The sequence below is a fragment of the Lutjanus erythropterus genome, chromosome 3 (genome assembly GCF_056507025.1).
Source record: "Lutjanus erythropterus isolate fLutEry1 chromosome 3, fLutEry1.hap2, whole genome shotgun sequence".
Lineage (NCBI taxonomy): Eukaryota > Metazoa > Chordata > Actinopteri > Lutjaniformes > Lutjanidae > Lutjanus > Lutjanus erythropterus.
The window spans coordinates 17631094-17648649 of NC_139319.1; the positions used below are offsets into that span (position 1 = coordinate 17631094).

The 17556-nt window shown below is 39.4% G+C and overlaps 1 protein-coding gene across 1 annotated transcript in view; it reads right to left on the reverse strand.

Moving 5' to 3' along the window:
* The window catches only part of gstcd (glutathione S-transferase, C-terminal domain containing), an 80336-nt gene that overhangs the window by 25267 nt on the left and 37513 nt on the right, over positions 1-17556 (reverse strand). The window contains exons 5-7 of the mRNA XM_084715241.1: positions 2706-2821; positions 2322-2366; positions 1635-1763 (exon numbers count right to left, since the gene is read on the reverse strand). Coding sequence (XP_084571367.1) covers positions 1635-1763; positions 2322-2366; positions 2706-2821 — 290 coding nt within the window. The remainder of the gene's footprint in view (positions 1-1634; positions 1764-2321; positions 2367-2705; positions 2822-17556) is intronic.

The following is a 17556-nucleotide window of genomic DNA, read 5'->3' on the forward strand; positions in this document are numbered from 1 at the left end:
TTACCGGGTAAAAGTACCTTTTGGCTTTCCAATAATCAGAGAGCTGACGGTGACACACACTGCTTGACTGAAGTGCAGAGCACTAAAAGGGTTCTGATTAAAAGCTCCACTTCAGGAAATGAAAGCCATCTTAGCTGCACTGACAAAAATAATTGCATGTTGGCATTTTCAGTTTCTGGAAAAAGATGAGGGACTGACATGTCTCTCTATGTGATGTGTGGCTGAGCTTCTCTGAAATATAAAAATATTTTCAGACTAAAAATACAATGTTCAGACACCTCACAGTAAAGTTGTGATTGTGGCAGAGTAGGAAGCCACACATTGCTTATGCAGTGTTAATCAGAGGTGTTTACTTCTCTATTTCAGCACATGACTAGCAATGAGAAGCACTGGGCTTGATTATTATTATTGTTAACATTTTATATCACAGACAGAAAATGTAAAAAAGGTCAATACTCTATACACTTTAGAGTCACAACAACTGTTAAGACAACAATGCTTTCAAGCTTCATGATAATGTCTTAGTTAGATTATGTCAATATAGAACTAGATAATTACTCTGATTAAAAGGCTGTTAAAACATTATAATGCTATAAAATAAATCAATGTTGTAGAATTATCACATTTTCTTTGCAGTGAGTTTTAATTTAATGAGATGATCATTGTGGCAGAGTCTGATTCTCCGTATTTTCATGGACAAAAGAGAACTTTTTCTCCCAAGCTTTGGAGTTCGCACACCAAATGTTATTGCTAATTACATTTTCCCTGCGGCAGAACCGTTTCTTCATTTGCCTGTTGGAAGGCTATTGTGTAAGTGGGAAAAGCAATTCGATTTGCAAAAAAAAAAAAAAAATCTAATTTGGAAATTGCGATTACAGTTTAACATTGCAAATGACATGTACTTTGAAACAAACTGTATTAAATCAGTGCTATTATGGCTACAATATTATAATAATTACAAAAGTATAAAATATACAGATAATTGTAACTTATCGTAATTTTATTTCCACTATAGCTACGGTTTAATTCTAGTGGGGTTTTAGTGGTATTTCAGTTAAAGGGGAGAATGTTTGGAACAGCTGAAGTGAAAAAATGGAGAACATTAAGTAAGTTTTAAAATAACAAACTGAACAAATATGAAAATGGATGATCAGATAGTAACACTGGGTCAGAAGGACGGGGTACAGGAACTTACAGGGTGCAAGTTAATTTTAGTATGTTGTTTTTTGTGTTGTCTTGTTTCATCTTTGTTGTTATTTTGATTATCTGTGGTTTGATTGCTTGTTTTTGTTTGTTTTGTTGTTTCATCCTGTTAAATATTATGTGTTATAATAAACTGTAGCTTCAGCCTATAAACTTTTTCAGACTGCATAAGTGTCCAAGTAATATTAAAGTACTTTATTGTGATGTGTTTTGACTGAGTGTATATTTGTGTACATGAACTTGCACATTTAGACACAATGAACTAATTTCTATTAGCAAACCAAAAAGACCAAAGAAAAATTTTAATTTATGGTATCGAAAATAAGTAAAATTTCTGAAATGGTTACCATATTTCCTACAGATTCAAATCACCAAATAAATGGAGACAAAATTGCCGCAAAGGCACGTCTCTTGTTAGTAGTTCTGCTCACCCCGATGTGAAACGGTCCGGTGAAGTAGTCCAAGTTGGCCTGAATGAAGCCGATGTTTTTCAGATCGAGCTCAGCGGCACGACTCTGGGCTCTGACCAAGGACTCCTCTTTATTCTCTATAAGGATGACCTAAAATAAAAACAGAAACAAACTCACACGACTGCATGTGATCGCTAGTTTCTCATACATGACCTGGACTGCGCAGTGATACATTTAATTGTATGGCAACACGTTTAAACACTGAGATCCACATATGAAAAAACAATAAATGCTCTCAACATGAACAACAATAAAAAAAGAATAGATTAATTTTGAGTAACTTTGAATATATTCGATTAATTTGAGGACATATAAAAGAACATAAACAAAACAATAAATAATGAGTCACATGAGTCAAAAATTACAGCAATCAAAATAATAATTAAACTACTGGTTGTGAAAAGATAGATAAGAAAAGTATTGTAGAAGATAAAAAAGAAAAACAATACAGCAGTATTATAGGGATGCATCTAATGATGAATGACCCCCTTTTTATCTTTATTAATTGAGCTACTGGTCTATCGTTCAGTCCTTAAAAAGTCAGAAATTAATGTCAGTGCCTTGCAAAAGTACATAGTCTGAAAAAAACGGAAAAACAAGACACCACATACAGAAATACACACACATCTGCTGAAATACACTCATTACCTGGCAATCCGGAAGCGTGTGAGCCAGAACAATTCCTACATGGCCCTGAGAGACAGAATAATGAAAGAGGGGAATGCAAAAACAGGAAAACAGACACAAATCAACAGGGGCATCAACAGAGTCATGATTACCGCTGCCCTTTCCAACCAAGTGTTGACCCTTCAGCCATGTAGTGCTGCTGCTCCGAGCGTGCATTTTCATGAGTGTAATTACATTAACGGCCTGTCTTTGCACGCAGGCCAACGACAAACTCCATTTAAAGAGGAAAGAAAAACATTAGAGGGAAATAGTCCCTTTCAGCGGGCTGCTAATGGAGCAGCAGTCTAAGGTGCAGTGATGAATATACAAGCAAAGCTGGAGTGATGGATGGATGGACGCGCGTACCGTTCCACTGCAGAAATCCACAACAGTGCATCCCGGTCTGGCCAGCTCCGTCACCATGGCGACCAAGTTGTTCAGCTGTTGCCTCTTCCTGACTGCACGGATATTTGACATTTTCCCTGTAAAAAAGACCAACAAGTTCTTGTTGGTTTGCATTTGAGCGTGAAGTGGAAAGCAACAGGTTTTTACAGGCAATTAATCTGCAAACTCAATTAAGGGGAAAAAAACAAAACTCTGCCAGGGAAGAAAGCTATCAAACATAAATGGAATTTCGTTATGATTATAAAAACCTATTTTGCAGCTTGGTTGGTTCCAGTCAATATTAACTCATTACAATAAACCCAACTTTAACAACAAAAAGATGTCACAATACTTGTTAAAAGTCACACTACACATTTTTCATTACTCTCGTGTCTTACTTTCCTTTGCTGTCAGAGAGCAAACAGCCCCCTCCTTAACTGCTCCAATTTTGATTTACAACCAGCCATTTCAGGTAATGGTTATAGCACACAGATGAAAAAGGCCTCCACACTCTCATCAGCATGTTTCCAGCCAATTGCCAACAAGGGAGCGCAAACAATCTTTCAACATCATCAAAAGCAAGCCTCGGAGCCAAAATCAAGTGTCCTCCTTGTTTGCGGCAAAACTTTCTGCTGCTGTGCGAGAGCAGTATGTACCCCATTAACTCAAAGCACATTTCAGTCTCCTGCATCTGCCTCTGCCGTCCTCCAGCACGCCACGTTGGCAGTGAGCCGTTCATGCGCTGTGCCGGTGCCATCTCCGGTCCATAAATCTAGAGTGATGTGCGTTTCATTTACCCCTGAGTCACACACCCAGCCATCTCACCGCAACTGGAATATCAGAAAAATATTATTCCTACACTTTCTGGCTCTCACTGCTTTGTGTATGACGACAGGGAAGGAGAGAGTGTGAACAAGACTTTTCATGCCGGCGACTTGAATAGGAAATTTCACGGTGGCATTATTCAGGATCCTCACACTGGGTGTTATTGAGCAACATCCCAGTTGTGCGGAGAGCACAATAAAGAAAGTGAAGGATGAATATAAATACAGAGAAACAGCGGGAAGGTAATTGACAAGACTCTGCTTTTCATTTGGAGGCGTAATTCACACGGGTTTAGGCACTTGTATGTATCCACGGCTCCAGAGGGGCTTGAGTACAGAGGCTTTTTCATGCATCTCGACACACTTAGATTTTAATTGCAAATTACATTACAGAGTGTGATAAAAGTCAACAGGGCAGAGACAGAAGGGGGAAATGGGGGGAGGGCTAATGTGGAAAAAAAGAATAATGGAATAACTGTGCAGATTATCTGTATAAGACTTAAACGTTTGATGTGATGTAAAACACTTCAAACCTGCAGAGACAGATCCTCAATTGTACCTTGGGGGCAGCAGAAACAAGTTGTTAACACAACACAAACATATTATAACCTAATAAAGTTGATTTGGCAGACTGTCAGCAAAAACTATTGCACGTTTAACAGATAAGGAGCATTATTAGCATTCATGGAGTTGTGTTTGTGCAAACCTAATTAAACTATGTCCCATATTTAAACACCGTCCACACCAATAACTATAACTGTAACTATGAATATATCTTTATAAAACTCCAGTGGATGGAGATGTCTGGACTGCAGCTTTATAGCTGTAATATGGATTCTAGAGCTGCAATTATTAATCAGTTAATTGATCATTAATCCCTTCATTGCTATTTTGATAATCAAATAATTGTTTTTTAGGAAACAAAATCAAAATTCCATGATTCCAGCTTCTTAAATGTGAATATTTTTGGTTTCTTTACTTCTATATGACAATAAACTGAAAGTCTTCATGTTGTGAGTAAAATGAGACATTTAAGGACGTCATCTTAGGCTTTGGGAATCACTAATTCATTGATTAATTGATTATGGAAATAATAGTTATTTGCAGCCCTTGTGGACGTGTCAGAATGATTTTTACAACATTTTTTATAGCTGTAGTTATAGTACTTGGTGTGGAGGTGTGGGCTTTACTCAACATTTAGCTCTGCTTTGGTCTCCACCAACCAGATGTAGGACACATCTGGCTCTCTAACTGCTTACAGTGAGCAATGATAACGTTCTGTATAACGAAGCCAATACAGGTTTACAAAGTTCTTTAGAGATGAAAGAAGCTAAGAGAATCCAACACTGACAAGAGAGTCATCTTTCGAAGACAAATTTTAATACTTTTGTATAAGTCAACATAAATTTAATGGTAGGGTGTCAAAGTTCTCCAAATAAAAGCCACACTATGAGAACAGTGAGACTCAGTAAAGTCGTGGGCCTGGTAATCAAAACAATGAGCCGGAGGACAATATAAAACTTCACAGAGGGGTTAGTGCAGAGCCAGGTGATAATTATGTAGACTTCTCACTACAAGTGATTGATTACTGTTGCTTTAAGGGTTGAAGGTTTTGCACAAACCCTAATTTAGAAAAAGGTTTTCACTGCAAACTTGATTATTTGCTTTGTTGTTGATGTAGCTGTGACTGTGCAAGCTTGTTTTTTACGCTTCAAGCATGTGTGTGAGGCCACACAAGAGGTCGCGGGTGTTTACAGAAGGTTGCACAAATGTTTCAGAGAGTATATTAAATGATTTTATAGTCTGTGTGTGAGATTGACTTCCAGCATGTCTGCTCGAGACTTTGTTGACCTTAGTGAGAGGTCATGACAAGGCCTCCGAGGTCAAACCCATAAGCTACGTAGGACTGAGTGGGTGGCATCAGAAGAGCCGAAGACATGCCAGTTGACCTCTCTCGTTATTTTCAATTTAATTTTTTGATGTGGTTTCAGATAAAAGAGTAATACTGAAAGAGGTCTGAAGAGTTCACGGCCTGGGGTGGCTGTAATTGCTTCAAATTCACTCAATTTTAGATGAAAATCATCAACTGTGCGTCAAACAAAGAACGGGCCAAAAAGCCGAGAGAAAAATGAGAGAGGGAACAGACTGAATAGAATTCTGAACATTTCCCTACAGGTTAAATGACACACATTAATGCCGCTTATTTCATAACTTTCTTGAAATTCAAATAGTTAACCTATAAGTGGACCTTTGTGCAATACAATTCACTTTAGATTTTAAAGCAGGCACTCAAATTAAAAGAGAAAAAAAGGTGTAGAGAGTAGTGTAAAAAGTAGCCCAGACAAATCAATATCTTAATTAAAGATATAAATGTTTATAGGTTTAACTTTTATTACCGTTATCATTATCAAACTAACTGACAACATCAATCCAATTGAAGATTTTTCTTTCAAGCTGCAACCTCATTTCAGGTTTAATTTAGTCCTCTCTTTCACATTAACACAGCTCAAACTGCAGATGAACTGAGTGGCTGTTAAATATTTAGCACTTTATCAACTTGATCTACACTGGCTGTAACTTGTTTTATTACACCCAAAGATGCAGGCAAATATTATATTTTGGGAATTCTGAGCTATGTCACATTTCTTTCCAGTCACTAAAAGATGGGTCATGTCGATGCTGAAACCCGTGAAGTGGCTTCACCGACCTCAAAATCTGCTCCGCTGTGTGATATGTATTAAGTTACAGACTGGATGCAGCCCTGGATGTGACCCTGCCATTCGCCTAACAGGCAGTGCACCCGGGTAATGAGCCCACAAGCCATGGTAATGCTTCTAGATTGCTACTCTGCTAAGGGGGGGCCGCGCAGATACAAGCACCTCCCCGAGGGTCTTCATGCAGTTCACTTGATAGATTGTGAAACCCTGCATTATGTTCAGCGATGGGGTTTTGAATGTTCAACGGCAGGATTTTCCCATCAGTCATCCTTAGAATGACTGATCTTGCATACACAGTATAGTTCTGACATGGTTAAAGGTTACGCTGGTTGGTAATGGCAAATGACGACTGCAGTCAAGGTATCTTTAAAGCTGGGCATCTAAAACACACAAAGCTTAAACTGCAGAAGAAAAATGAGAGTCTACAGCCATACGAGCAGCTCTGTGAGGCTGTGAAGCTACCAGTCAAAGCTCATAGACAGGCCTATTAAAAAAAAAAAGTAGATGCCATGCTCACCGTGACTTGAGGTGTGTCTGCCCATCCACCATACCAGTGTGGTCAACACCTGCTAGTAAACAAGACAATGTGCATTCTGAGATACGCTACAAAATCTGAAATTAAATTCAGTGTCTGGGGGCGATCTAATCAGCTCTATGCCAAAATATTAACCTTCTGAATAACAACAACTTCCACTGGAACATGCAGGCTCCGACCTATGAATAAGCAACATCAAGTTTCAGTTATTTCGAATTTCGAGTTTCTGCAAAAAAAAGTATTGTATTAGTCAGTGCCTTAAGTAAATAAACGAAAAGGTAAATAAAATATTCGAGATGTATATTTGTGACATCATTTGTGGAATGGTAACCATCCAGCCTGCAGAAGTAGAGTTATTATATGTGTCTTGGGGTGTACGGATGAGCCATATAGAAGTTCTTCTCTTAACTGGAGTCTGGAGAGCAAAAAAAGTCTTGTTTGTCTTATTTGATGCTATAAAACAGTGATCTGACATCATGATTAGCAGCTGAGCCCTAGTCACTATTGAGTAGGAGGGGTTTATGGGTAGGAGCTTGATACTGCAGCTCCAGCTCTGATCATTAATGCACAGACTCCGGCTCCAAATGACGTCACCAGCACAAAGCCGCAGCGCCGATATTTAGGATATTTTGGCTTTATTTTTGTACAGTGGGTGGAAGCGGAGACACGCCGTCCATCTTTATAGGCAGGGTAGGAAAAGCACCAGCTACCAGATAAATGCTGGTATAAAAGTGTTAAGTAGATTTAAGACAGAAAATAGTAATTCACTATTGAGTGGCTGGTGGTTTTGTTTGTTAGTGGCTAATAGATTTTTAGACATTTAAAATAATTAATTTCCCACCCTGAGTCTATGTCAGTAAAATGCGAATGCTTGTAAAAATGTGTCAATCCATTTAGTAGTTGTCATGGAATTTAACTAAAAGCCAAAAATGTCACCCTACTGGTGGCACCGCAGGAAAAATCATCAGTAGCCTTTAAGGGGCTGTGTGTATGTGAACTTTCTCTGTAGGTAGCCCTGAAACAGCTCTTACAAAATGAATTTAATGCAGCTGTAATGTCTCTCCGTCACAGTTATCAGTGTTCAAGTATTAGTCACCGGAACAAGAGTATTTATTAATGCAGGACATGAACGATGAAGGACGGTCTCCCTTTTCAATAAGCAAAATCAATACATGCATAGATGATGCCACCGTTGCCATTTAAAGAATACACTTTCGTGTGTCGCCCGGCAACGGCAATAAATACAATCGCAGCATCTGAAAGATGATCAGGTAAGTGACACGCAACGGACGAGTGCTTCAAAAAAGTTTTATCTGAGGACTAACTCTCAAGAGAAAAACAATCACAGACCATGTAATTCACAGAGAGCTCAGACGGAGAGAGACCTATCTGCACGGTGATTTTTCTTCCTCCTCACATTTTTTCCTCATGCATCCCAACTAGATCGACTGTCTTCCAGCCACTTTATAAACAGACGCAGCAATCACAGGTATGACAGAAACTGCCTGCAACTGTCATCTAGCCAGGCACAAATGATCCACCAGCAAGAGGAGTTGTTGACAGGTGGACATTAACTCAACTCTCCTCCTCTGTCATTACTCACATCGCACCGTACGTAAAAGGACTGACGATGAGTTCCAATGTTTTAGCAATTAGTCAGGCACCGTCTATTTTTAGCATTAAGCCGTGAAAATATAAAAATGCAAATAAAGATGCATAAATTATCACTGAAAGGGGGGAAAATTGACACAAGTTGGCTGTATGTCTGGGACCATGTTACAGGAAATTTAAGACCACAAAAAGCTGGACTCAAAGACTCTTTTCAAACTGAAACTTGGCATCATGGAGCCGAATCCTCTGTTTGTATTAGACAAACAATTACAGTGAAACACACTGGCAAAGAAAATGCAATGTTTAGCCAACCATGCTTGAATAACAAAATCTTATCTTCTTACAACAAGCTAAATCAATAAATCCACCAGCATGTACGGATTGTTTTACTTGCTTCCAGTCCAAACTTGAAGGCAAATTTGAACAATTTTCTGGAATAGAGTGTGATTTTCTTGATAGTAGTGCAGCTATCTGCCTGCTTGTATTTCGTTTGAAGATACTCATTTATGAACAAAATGCTGGAACAGTGGGAACTGCAGGAACAAGTGCGATTGTCTCATCCAACTGACAGATGCGTTTATGGCTTTAGGGGCAAAACAATAAAGCTAAAAACTAATATGTTTTTGCAGTATACATAAGGATGCATGCTGTATATTTTTTCCTGGATATCAACTGACTCTTTGCTAAGCTCCTTGTCTGAACAGCAACTGTCCTATCATAGATTAGGAACCATGACGAAGCACCACAGGCCTGTCAAGCTTTGAATTTCTTCTACATTTTGAAGCGGTGTACATGAGTCTCTCAGAGGAGCGATAACTCAGTGTCTCATGAGTTTGGAGGGTGGCATCTTTTTCTGTAGTCTTTCCAAAACTAAAACACAAGAGCACATGTGAGGAATGCAGTAAACTGCTCTAATGTAAGCTGTGAGCCTTTGCATGCCTGGCTATCCAGCTTACTACCTGCATTAACGTTTCCTCCAGCCAAACTTCTGTTGCATTTGCAAAACTCGTTTCTTATTCCCCGGGGTTAAATTGGGATTTGCTACGTGGGGTTTTGAGGAGGAGGATGTGGGCTGGTACATAATCAAAGTGGGCTGCCACTGACACATCTTGCTCTCTTAGGTCTAAACCAGGATAGCTTAGCTCTTTTCAGGCACTCTGAGGTGATCGTGGTCCTGGTGCCACATGCTAAAAACAACTTTTTCTTATGTAACTACAGAATCTCTACATAATTTATCATTACGTATTTATTTTACCACATCTTCAAAAAGCATGCTGCAGTTTGAGGCTGGACTATAACACTTCTGAAAGAGATGTAACTGCAGAGCCAACATTGTAAAGGTACAGCGCTGGCATTGGCATTATCTTATTGCTAGCCTTTCCTGTTCAGCTTACTTCAGGGCTAACACCCTGTTGCTTTTCCAGCAGTTAGGAAACAACAGACAAGAATTTTTTTTAGTAACTGACACGCTGTAACCTGAACACTGTCCTATTCCTTAAGAGGGCTATGCTACGCTTATGACAGTAAACTACAATCCTGTAGGAATATGTTGCTTTGTCACTGCGTTAAAAAAAATCCATACCGTCACAGCCCTAATCTCTCATTCAATGTTTTTTTTTCTTTATTTTCATTATTTTTCCAAATTGTAGACATCAAAATTATGAAACGTGGACTTGTATGGAATTCTATTCTATATATATCTATACATATACAAAAAAGCAATGTAAGCATGATATGTATTTTATTTTAAATTCTTAAAAAGCACACTTCTGCACTTGCAATTAAAGATCTTTGATTGTAAGTGCAGAAGAGAGTGTGTCTTTTTAGCTACCTTTTGCTTTGATGATAGCTTTGTGCACTCTTGGTATCCTGAACCATTTTATAAAGAATAAAGAAAATACATTAAATGAGAAATATGTTTAAACTTTTCACTGGTACTGTATGTGCAGCACGAGAATGGGAAACTTGACAGACAGCAACAGAACTTTTTGAAAGGGCAATATAATTACATGATTCTCTAAATGTACCAATTTGCCTGCAGATAGAGGACATTTATTTCTCAATTCAAGTACCCCTTTGCAGTTAAAAAAAAAGACTTCCTTGTTCCTCCTTAGGTTTCCTTGACCTCTCAGTATATTCTGCTGCTCCATCAGTTGAAATGACAACACAAAGACTTTTGTGTTTAACCTCCTCCTACAGGCTGATGTGAGCCAAAAGCAGAATGTACTGCCGTCGGGGGTGTTTATGAACGGGGGCACAGACACCAGCCCACCCAGATAACTACTGGCACAAAGCCAGAGATGATAGAACCAGCAAGGGTCTCGGTATCGGAGAGAAACAAGTTTTCTGTGTTTCCAGCAGCTTGACTCTGCCTTGACATCTCCCAGTGCTCAGCGAGGGGAAAACTCGCCGTGGCTGTGTCACCGGGGGAGAGTGACGATCCGTTAGACTGTGTGTCCTCTACTGCTATATGGTGCCTACCACTGATACTACTGCTGCTGCTGCTGCTGCTGCGGCTGGCAGTGAGCCCTGATCTCCTCCTTTTTTTTTCCCCTGATGCTGCAGAACTGCCCAGGGCCTTATCAAGCAGGTCCATCACACAGATTAGAATGTAAACATACCGCTGTGGCACAGGGGACCTCTGTTTGAGCTCCACAGCTAACATCTCTCAGAGGACATGCTGGTTTAAAGAAAAAAACATAATGAGGGCTGGTCGTGGGTTCAAGTTTAGATTATTTTTTTTTAAGTTATGGCTTCAAGACTTCGGATTGAATCATTTGGATGTGTCCCACTGGTCAAACTACACTAGATACTACTGTTTCTGGGAATTACATTAGCTGGGGGTTTAAGGACAACTTATTAAGTATTCGCAACAGTACACGCTGTCTTTGAACAGAGAAAGTGCCAGTTCTTGGTTTACAAAGTGTGTTGATTATCTGTAGTCTTAACATTTGGCTAGAAAGTTTCCAGTCTCCATCTAAAGTGTTTGCAGCGGAGTTACTGAGCCTAAAAAAGTGTCCAGTGAGCTCAAGTTACGTGTTTTGCTGTCAAGGAGGAAATTAATTCCTCACAAGTCAAAGCGCCTCCAGACGTGTTTACCACAGTAATGTCCCCGGCAGACTCATCTGTCAGCCATCAAGACATATGGTGTCACAGGATGTCGTGTTAGAAGGTGACGAGCCAGAAAGGCCGGTCTTAAAAACACTAACGCTTTACACGGTTCTGAAACAGGCTGCTTCCAAGAATAAGTGAGGTTTTAGGAGTGGAACTGGAGTCTTTAGTGGAGGTGTCACAGGGGAGGATTCGAGGGATACTGCTCAGTATTATGGACAGTGCCTCTCAATGCCTGTCATCCCCTTTATGCGGCACTTGAGTCACATCAGAGCACCTTAAGTCGTAGACTGAGACCACCGAAGAGCATCCCCAGAATACCACAGCAGGTCTTCTCTAGCAAACTGTATAACAGCTGAAACACTGGACACTGAGAAATATAATCTTAATATCATGTGCTATATTACTTTTTCATGATATACATTACTTTTTGCAATATCATGTATTACAGTGGTTCTCAAACTTTTCCCGGCATGCCCCCCACTGTGAGGCTAATAATACATATAATAATACATATTAAAATGTAATTGCAATAGTACATCCATGAAATATCAAAGGAGCAATATGTAACAACTGCATGTTCAAAAATGAATATTTTAGTCCAAATAATGTGTTGGAGTCACACATTGCATATTATAAATAGGTTAAATTCCTATTTAATACATAATCTGGTTGAAGCGAGTTGTTCTTTCCTGCCCCCTCCTCCTCAGACTCGAGGACGTTCAGGCAGGCTGCAGGAAAGCAAAAATCTGCTGCTCTGAAAATATCCACTCTAGAGTTGGAGTTCAGTGACTGCCTGCCTTCTGCCTGCCATTACTCCATTAAACCATTGCTCAATTTAACCATTATAATCATCTACTCCATCTAAAAGATTATTAACGAATTCTTACAACACACAAACAGCCTGCCTAACATTCAGGATTAAAATGAACTCTAATTCACCTGAAAGAGGGAAAACAAAAAAAAAGTTTGGAGCTAGAATAGAAATTTCAGGAGGAGGAGGCTGCAGCTTTGTTGTCAGAGAAGGCAGTACTTCAACTTAGCATGTTTCCCTAACCTCTCATGACATCACAGCCATTGTATGATTTATTACAGTAAATGTACTGCAGATTTCTCCTTTAAATAAAGTATGTCCATCAACTTTGTTTAATCTCTTAAACTCCACTGACCCGCTGGTGGTCTATCATTAAAAGCTCCCATGCAGCCAAATTTTCTTCAACCACACGGAACAGCACTTTAAAATCTAGTTAAGATCCTGCAGCTTTCAAAGGTACCTAATATATCACACTGAATTTTGGGAAGATTCCCTGACCGTTAGGTTTGAATATTTTATCAAGTTCAAACATTATACACCTTCAATAAAGACTTGGAATAAGTTGATACAAAATATAGGATGCTGTCATTAGGGGTGGGGGAAATTTCCGATTCTTAGATGCATCGCGATTCGGACGTGGACGAATCTGAATCGATTCACAAACGTCCAAATTTCGATTATTTAAATCTGTTAATTAAAGTGATACAGAAGCTTCTAAATAATGTGGAACTAAGAAGCGCGGTACGCGTCATCGCCGGGACACTTTGGGACGCGCACCTGGAGCGACACGCGCACAGCGGAAAACAAACATGGCCGACCGGCAGCCACCTCGCCATGAGGTCCGAACAGCTCCTTCTAATTTAAAAGCAGCCGTGTGGAAACACTTCGGCTTCTACAACGTCGACGGCGGAAGCGAACTGGACAAGAGCCACGTTATATGTAAGCTGTGTCGAGCTAAAATAAAATACTTTGGCAACACAACAAACATGAGAAGCCGTAACTCGATTCCACCCGACGGAGGAATCGGGGAGACGGCAGGCTGCTGTTGCTGCGGCTACTAGTGGCTACTGTTGGTACTTTCCAGTTTGCACATATTTCCAATAGTTTAATAAAATATAATCGAAATGAATTCTTATTACAAATGCGCTGTTTTTAAAAATTGCAAGTGACGAATACTTATTCAGTGAGACAAAAAGAAATGTGTTTGTGAAAAAGTGCATCAATATACATAAAGATGCATCAATAATCGTTTTATAATCGAATCGTAGCCCCTGAATCGTAATCGTAATCGAATCGGCAGGTGCCCAAAGATTCCCACCCCTAGCTGTCATGATACAGTGTGGAATAAGAACAGTTTTTTTCAACCCGAAGGCTGCTTGAATGTCAGTGAAATGGGAAAACTGGTTGCTAAGGGGTTAATTCAGTGTTTCTCATCTTCAAACTGTTTTTAGTCAGGTCCATATGGAATACTGCTTTGAGTTTTGTATAAAGTATAGCCTATATATAGAACACTGTTTGGGGCAGCTGTGCATGCGGGATAATAATAAATTTTCTTTTATACTATTGATTATGTATGTACTTGATAAATTAAATAAGACACTGGTTCATCCTTTGATGTGGTTGTGTTTATGGTCTTCCAGGAGAAGACAAATTCAATGATTTTTTCATGAGCTGGTATTTTTCCACATCTTGCATCCAGTTTAATGAAAACAAATAAGCAAAAGCGCAGGTCAATAAATCACAGAAACTCTTTGAAAAGGGTCACTTGCGAATCTGAACACTATGCATTTGACGTAAAAAAGATTTCTTTAAAGAGTAAACTTGCATACATGTTGGGTCATATATAATCAGGCTGTATCCAAGAACTCTGCATATGTTTGTTCACATTAGAACAGGGGTCTTACTTTATGTGTAAGTGTTTGGTAAAGTAAAATAACAGGAAGGTGTGGTGGATCATTATCTTCTCAGCTTGATTTTTGCACCTCTTCTGATCATATCATGTTTGAATGCCTGGATCCTGCTCAAGTAGTCATGAATGCAGCAGTGTGTCAGTTCAGAAGGGATCAGGTTGGCTGTCTTTAGTCATACCGAGCAACAATAACAATGTTTTCTTGTCTTGGCAGCCGCTTAGAACAATGCAGTGTGTGTGTCATTAAAACAAGTGTGAGGGTGGTGCAGGAGCTTGTTTTTGACTGGAGAACTTGAAAACTAAAGCCAACTGACTTAAAAAGTTAACCTTTTAACACACAAACCCTGCAGCAGACACATGTTTTTATAACTGCTGAATGAAATACCGAATTCAACCATGGCCTGAGCTGTAAATGGTCCAGGTGTGTGAAGGTGCGATGCACCAGTGAAAGGCTGGATAATGCAACAGTGACTCCTATTAAACTGCCTGGTGTGAGAGAGCATGTCACATTTTCTTTATGTGACTGGATGAGTGCAAACTGCTGCTCCCCTAAGCGCCGTGAGCAGCACACTTCTGCAGGAGTAAAGTGACCAACCAAAATAAAGAGCCCTCCTTCCTACCTAATAAACAAGCTGCCTGGAGCTCAGTAACAAAGGCAAAACGGATTACCAAGATTCTAACAAATGTGTACGCAAGGAAGGCTACAGGCTTTACAACATGACACGTATCATTGTACTGGCTTAAATTAAATACAAAGCCATGTCAGAAGTGTATGAAAGCATTACAATTATAACCTGAATTAGCTTTAGTGATGATAGTTGTAATGAGTGAACTCTTTAAACACAATGGGGTCACAGTTGATACGATTGCTTCATTACAACAAGCTGAAATATTATACATGTTCTGTGCATTTGAAAAATTTGCCACCTACTTAATTAAAAATCCAATTACACAAAGCTAATTACACACTTGCTACAGTCAGCGTTGCAAGACTGAAGTTTTAAGCAGCACATAACCAATTCAGAGGTAATTTACTGGTGAACTGCTGCTAACTGTGCTGTAGCTGCCATTAGCTAGCTAGCTAAATTAGCGGTTGTATTAGACTGGGACACAGCGTCTGACACTGACAGAGGCCAGTTTGATGATTGGGAATATAGTACAGAGGTGATTTACAGGACTCTGACTGTAGGGACAACAAAGACATGGCACGTTCAGGCCGGGGCAAGAGGGGTCATCCATCATGTCCATATCATCCATTATGTTGGTACGTCAGCTAGTATTTGTTCTTGTAAAGTTGAAAGTTATTTATTCCCATGTTTTGAACAATGATAATTGTGTAAGGCTGTGCTGTGTTGAAATAAATTTAAAACATCCAGGCTCCTTCTTGGTTGTTCCAATACATTCAGCATCTTTGTCTCCACTGGGCATGGCTCTGTTGAATTACAGCTGCACCATGTCCACCGGAGCTGATCACTACCATTCTGCACAATGTTTGTGATTCCACCATCGCTGAGTCTATTTTTGACAGATGCCACGTCAATCTGCACAGAACAGATGAAGTGGCAGGAAATCAGACACAGAAAAACCGCAGAGAGTTCAGTAAACTTTCAAAATAAAAGACCCCGTACAGACTTACAATCATAAAAACAGACAAAAAAAGAAAGTATTTAACTGTGTAGCTTACTTAACCATGGTAGAAGTAAAAAAGGCAAGGAAAGAGGAAGAAATCAACAAAATCTGAGCAGATCAAGATAATCAGGCAGGCAAAACAGTCCGCTGCTGGTGGGACATCCAGGCGTGAAGAGGACTGATCAAAACAGGGACATGTGCCCAGTGGAATCAACTGGTTACTACTTTTTCCATTAGCATCTAATAGGCAGCTTGCCTCTTGGCCCTTGTAAAAAGTAAGTGTCTGTTATTTCCCAACTTATGGAATAACACTGCTACGACGATGAGCTCCGCCTACATCGAGGAAGTACTATCTCTAAAACAAAGTATAAGTACCAATAGCGAGAGTCAAGTCGAGCTGTACCATGTAGTGGAAAAACGACATAAATGTTTAAGGTTGTTAATCATTTCATTTCAGTTTGCTGTTGTGTGCACTTGAATATAAGCCAACAAATAAAAAACGTTTTCAGGCAAATGAGGTTATCTCCTCAGTGTTGGATTTGCTTTGCATGATATTAATGGACCCAAAATGATTTATCACAGTTCCACTGAGTTAAAGGCACCTTCAACATATATTTATCTGACAAGAGTCTGGCTGTAGCCCATGTTTTTGTGAATAGCCACAATATCTAGCTGGCAGGGCTTCAGTTTTACCTTGGCACAGACTACTGCAGGCAACATACAATGTCTTCTCCATAATTTGAAATTTGAAATGGTTTGCTGGCACTTAAAAGCGCATGCACTGGGGCAGAAAAGCTTGCATTTGCCCATATGTTCTTCATTATGGAAATCTATGGAGCAAAGCATGAGGAAATGAACTTTGGCACATCTTTGTAGAGTGTTGACGTAAATTAATAACAGGAGAGAAATCATTATTTTCAGTCCTTGTCTGGCAAGGGAGATATTCTGAAGGACAATCCTGAAAGTGTGAACGCCACACAAGCATAACTGCTATTGTGTTGTAAGGTATTCAGAGAGGTCTGAGACAACAAAGCCAAACAGTGAGCAATAACTAAATATAATCCTGTTGAATCAGCTTGAAAACACTCACAATAGTGAAAACTCAAATTGTTTGTCAAAAAATAAAACAGCAGAAGTCACTGAAATGTTTCAATGTGTTTGCATAAGACTGTGATGAAAAGAAAAACGAAAGGTAATGAAGACAAACACAAGAAGAGAAAACGTCTCGCTGCGAATCCTTCAACAGCTTTGGCATGTCTGTCAAAACATGACCAGACGTAGCTGTAGGCGAGAGGTCTGCATAATTATGGAACTCCCATGGTCCCTCTTACAGGTCACAGCACATACCTCATTTGTCTGCCCCGTTTTGTTTCTAGATGGGCAAACAACCAAACTGAGACATCAATTCTGCTTTTCCAAATACATCCACTGATTGACTTCTCTGTTCAAATTGTTCAGACCATCTGATCAACGCAATTTCATTTAAAACTAAACAATTTTACGTGAATTATTGCAAGAAAAATCTGATTTTATGCTGGCAGATCAGATAAACTGGTCAACTGAAAGAAAATTCTGCAGTGTCAAATTCAATAATAATTTCAAAATTGATGGTCAGCTTCTTAAGTTGAAAGATTTGCTTGTTTTTTTTTAAATTTGTCGAAATAATTGGAAAAATTTATTGAA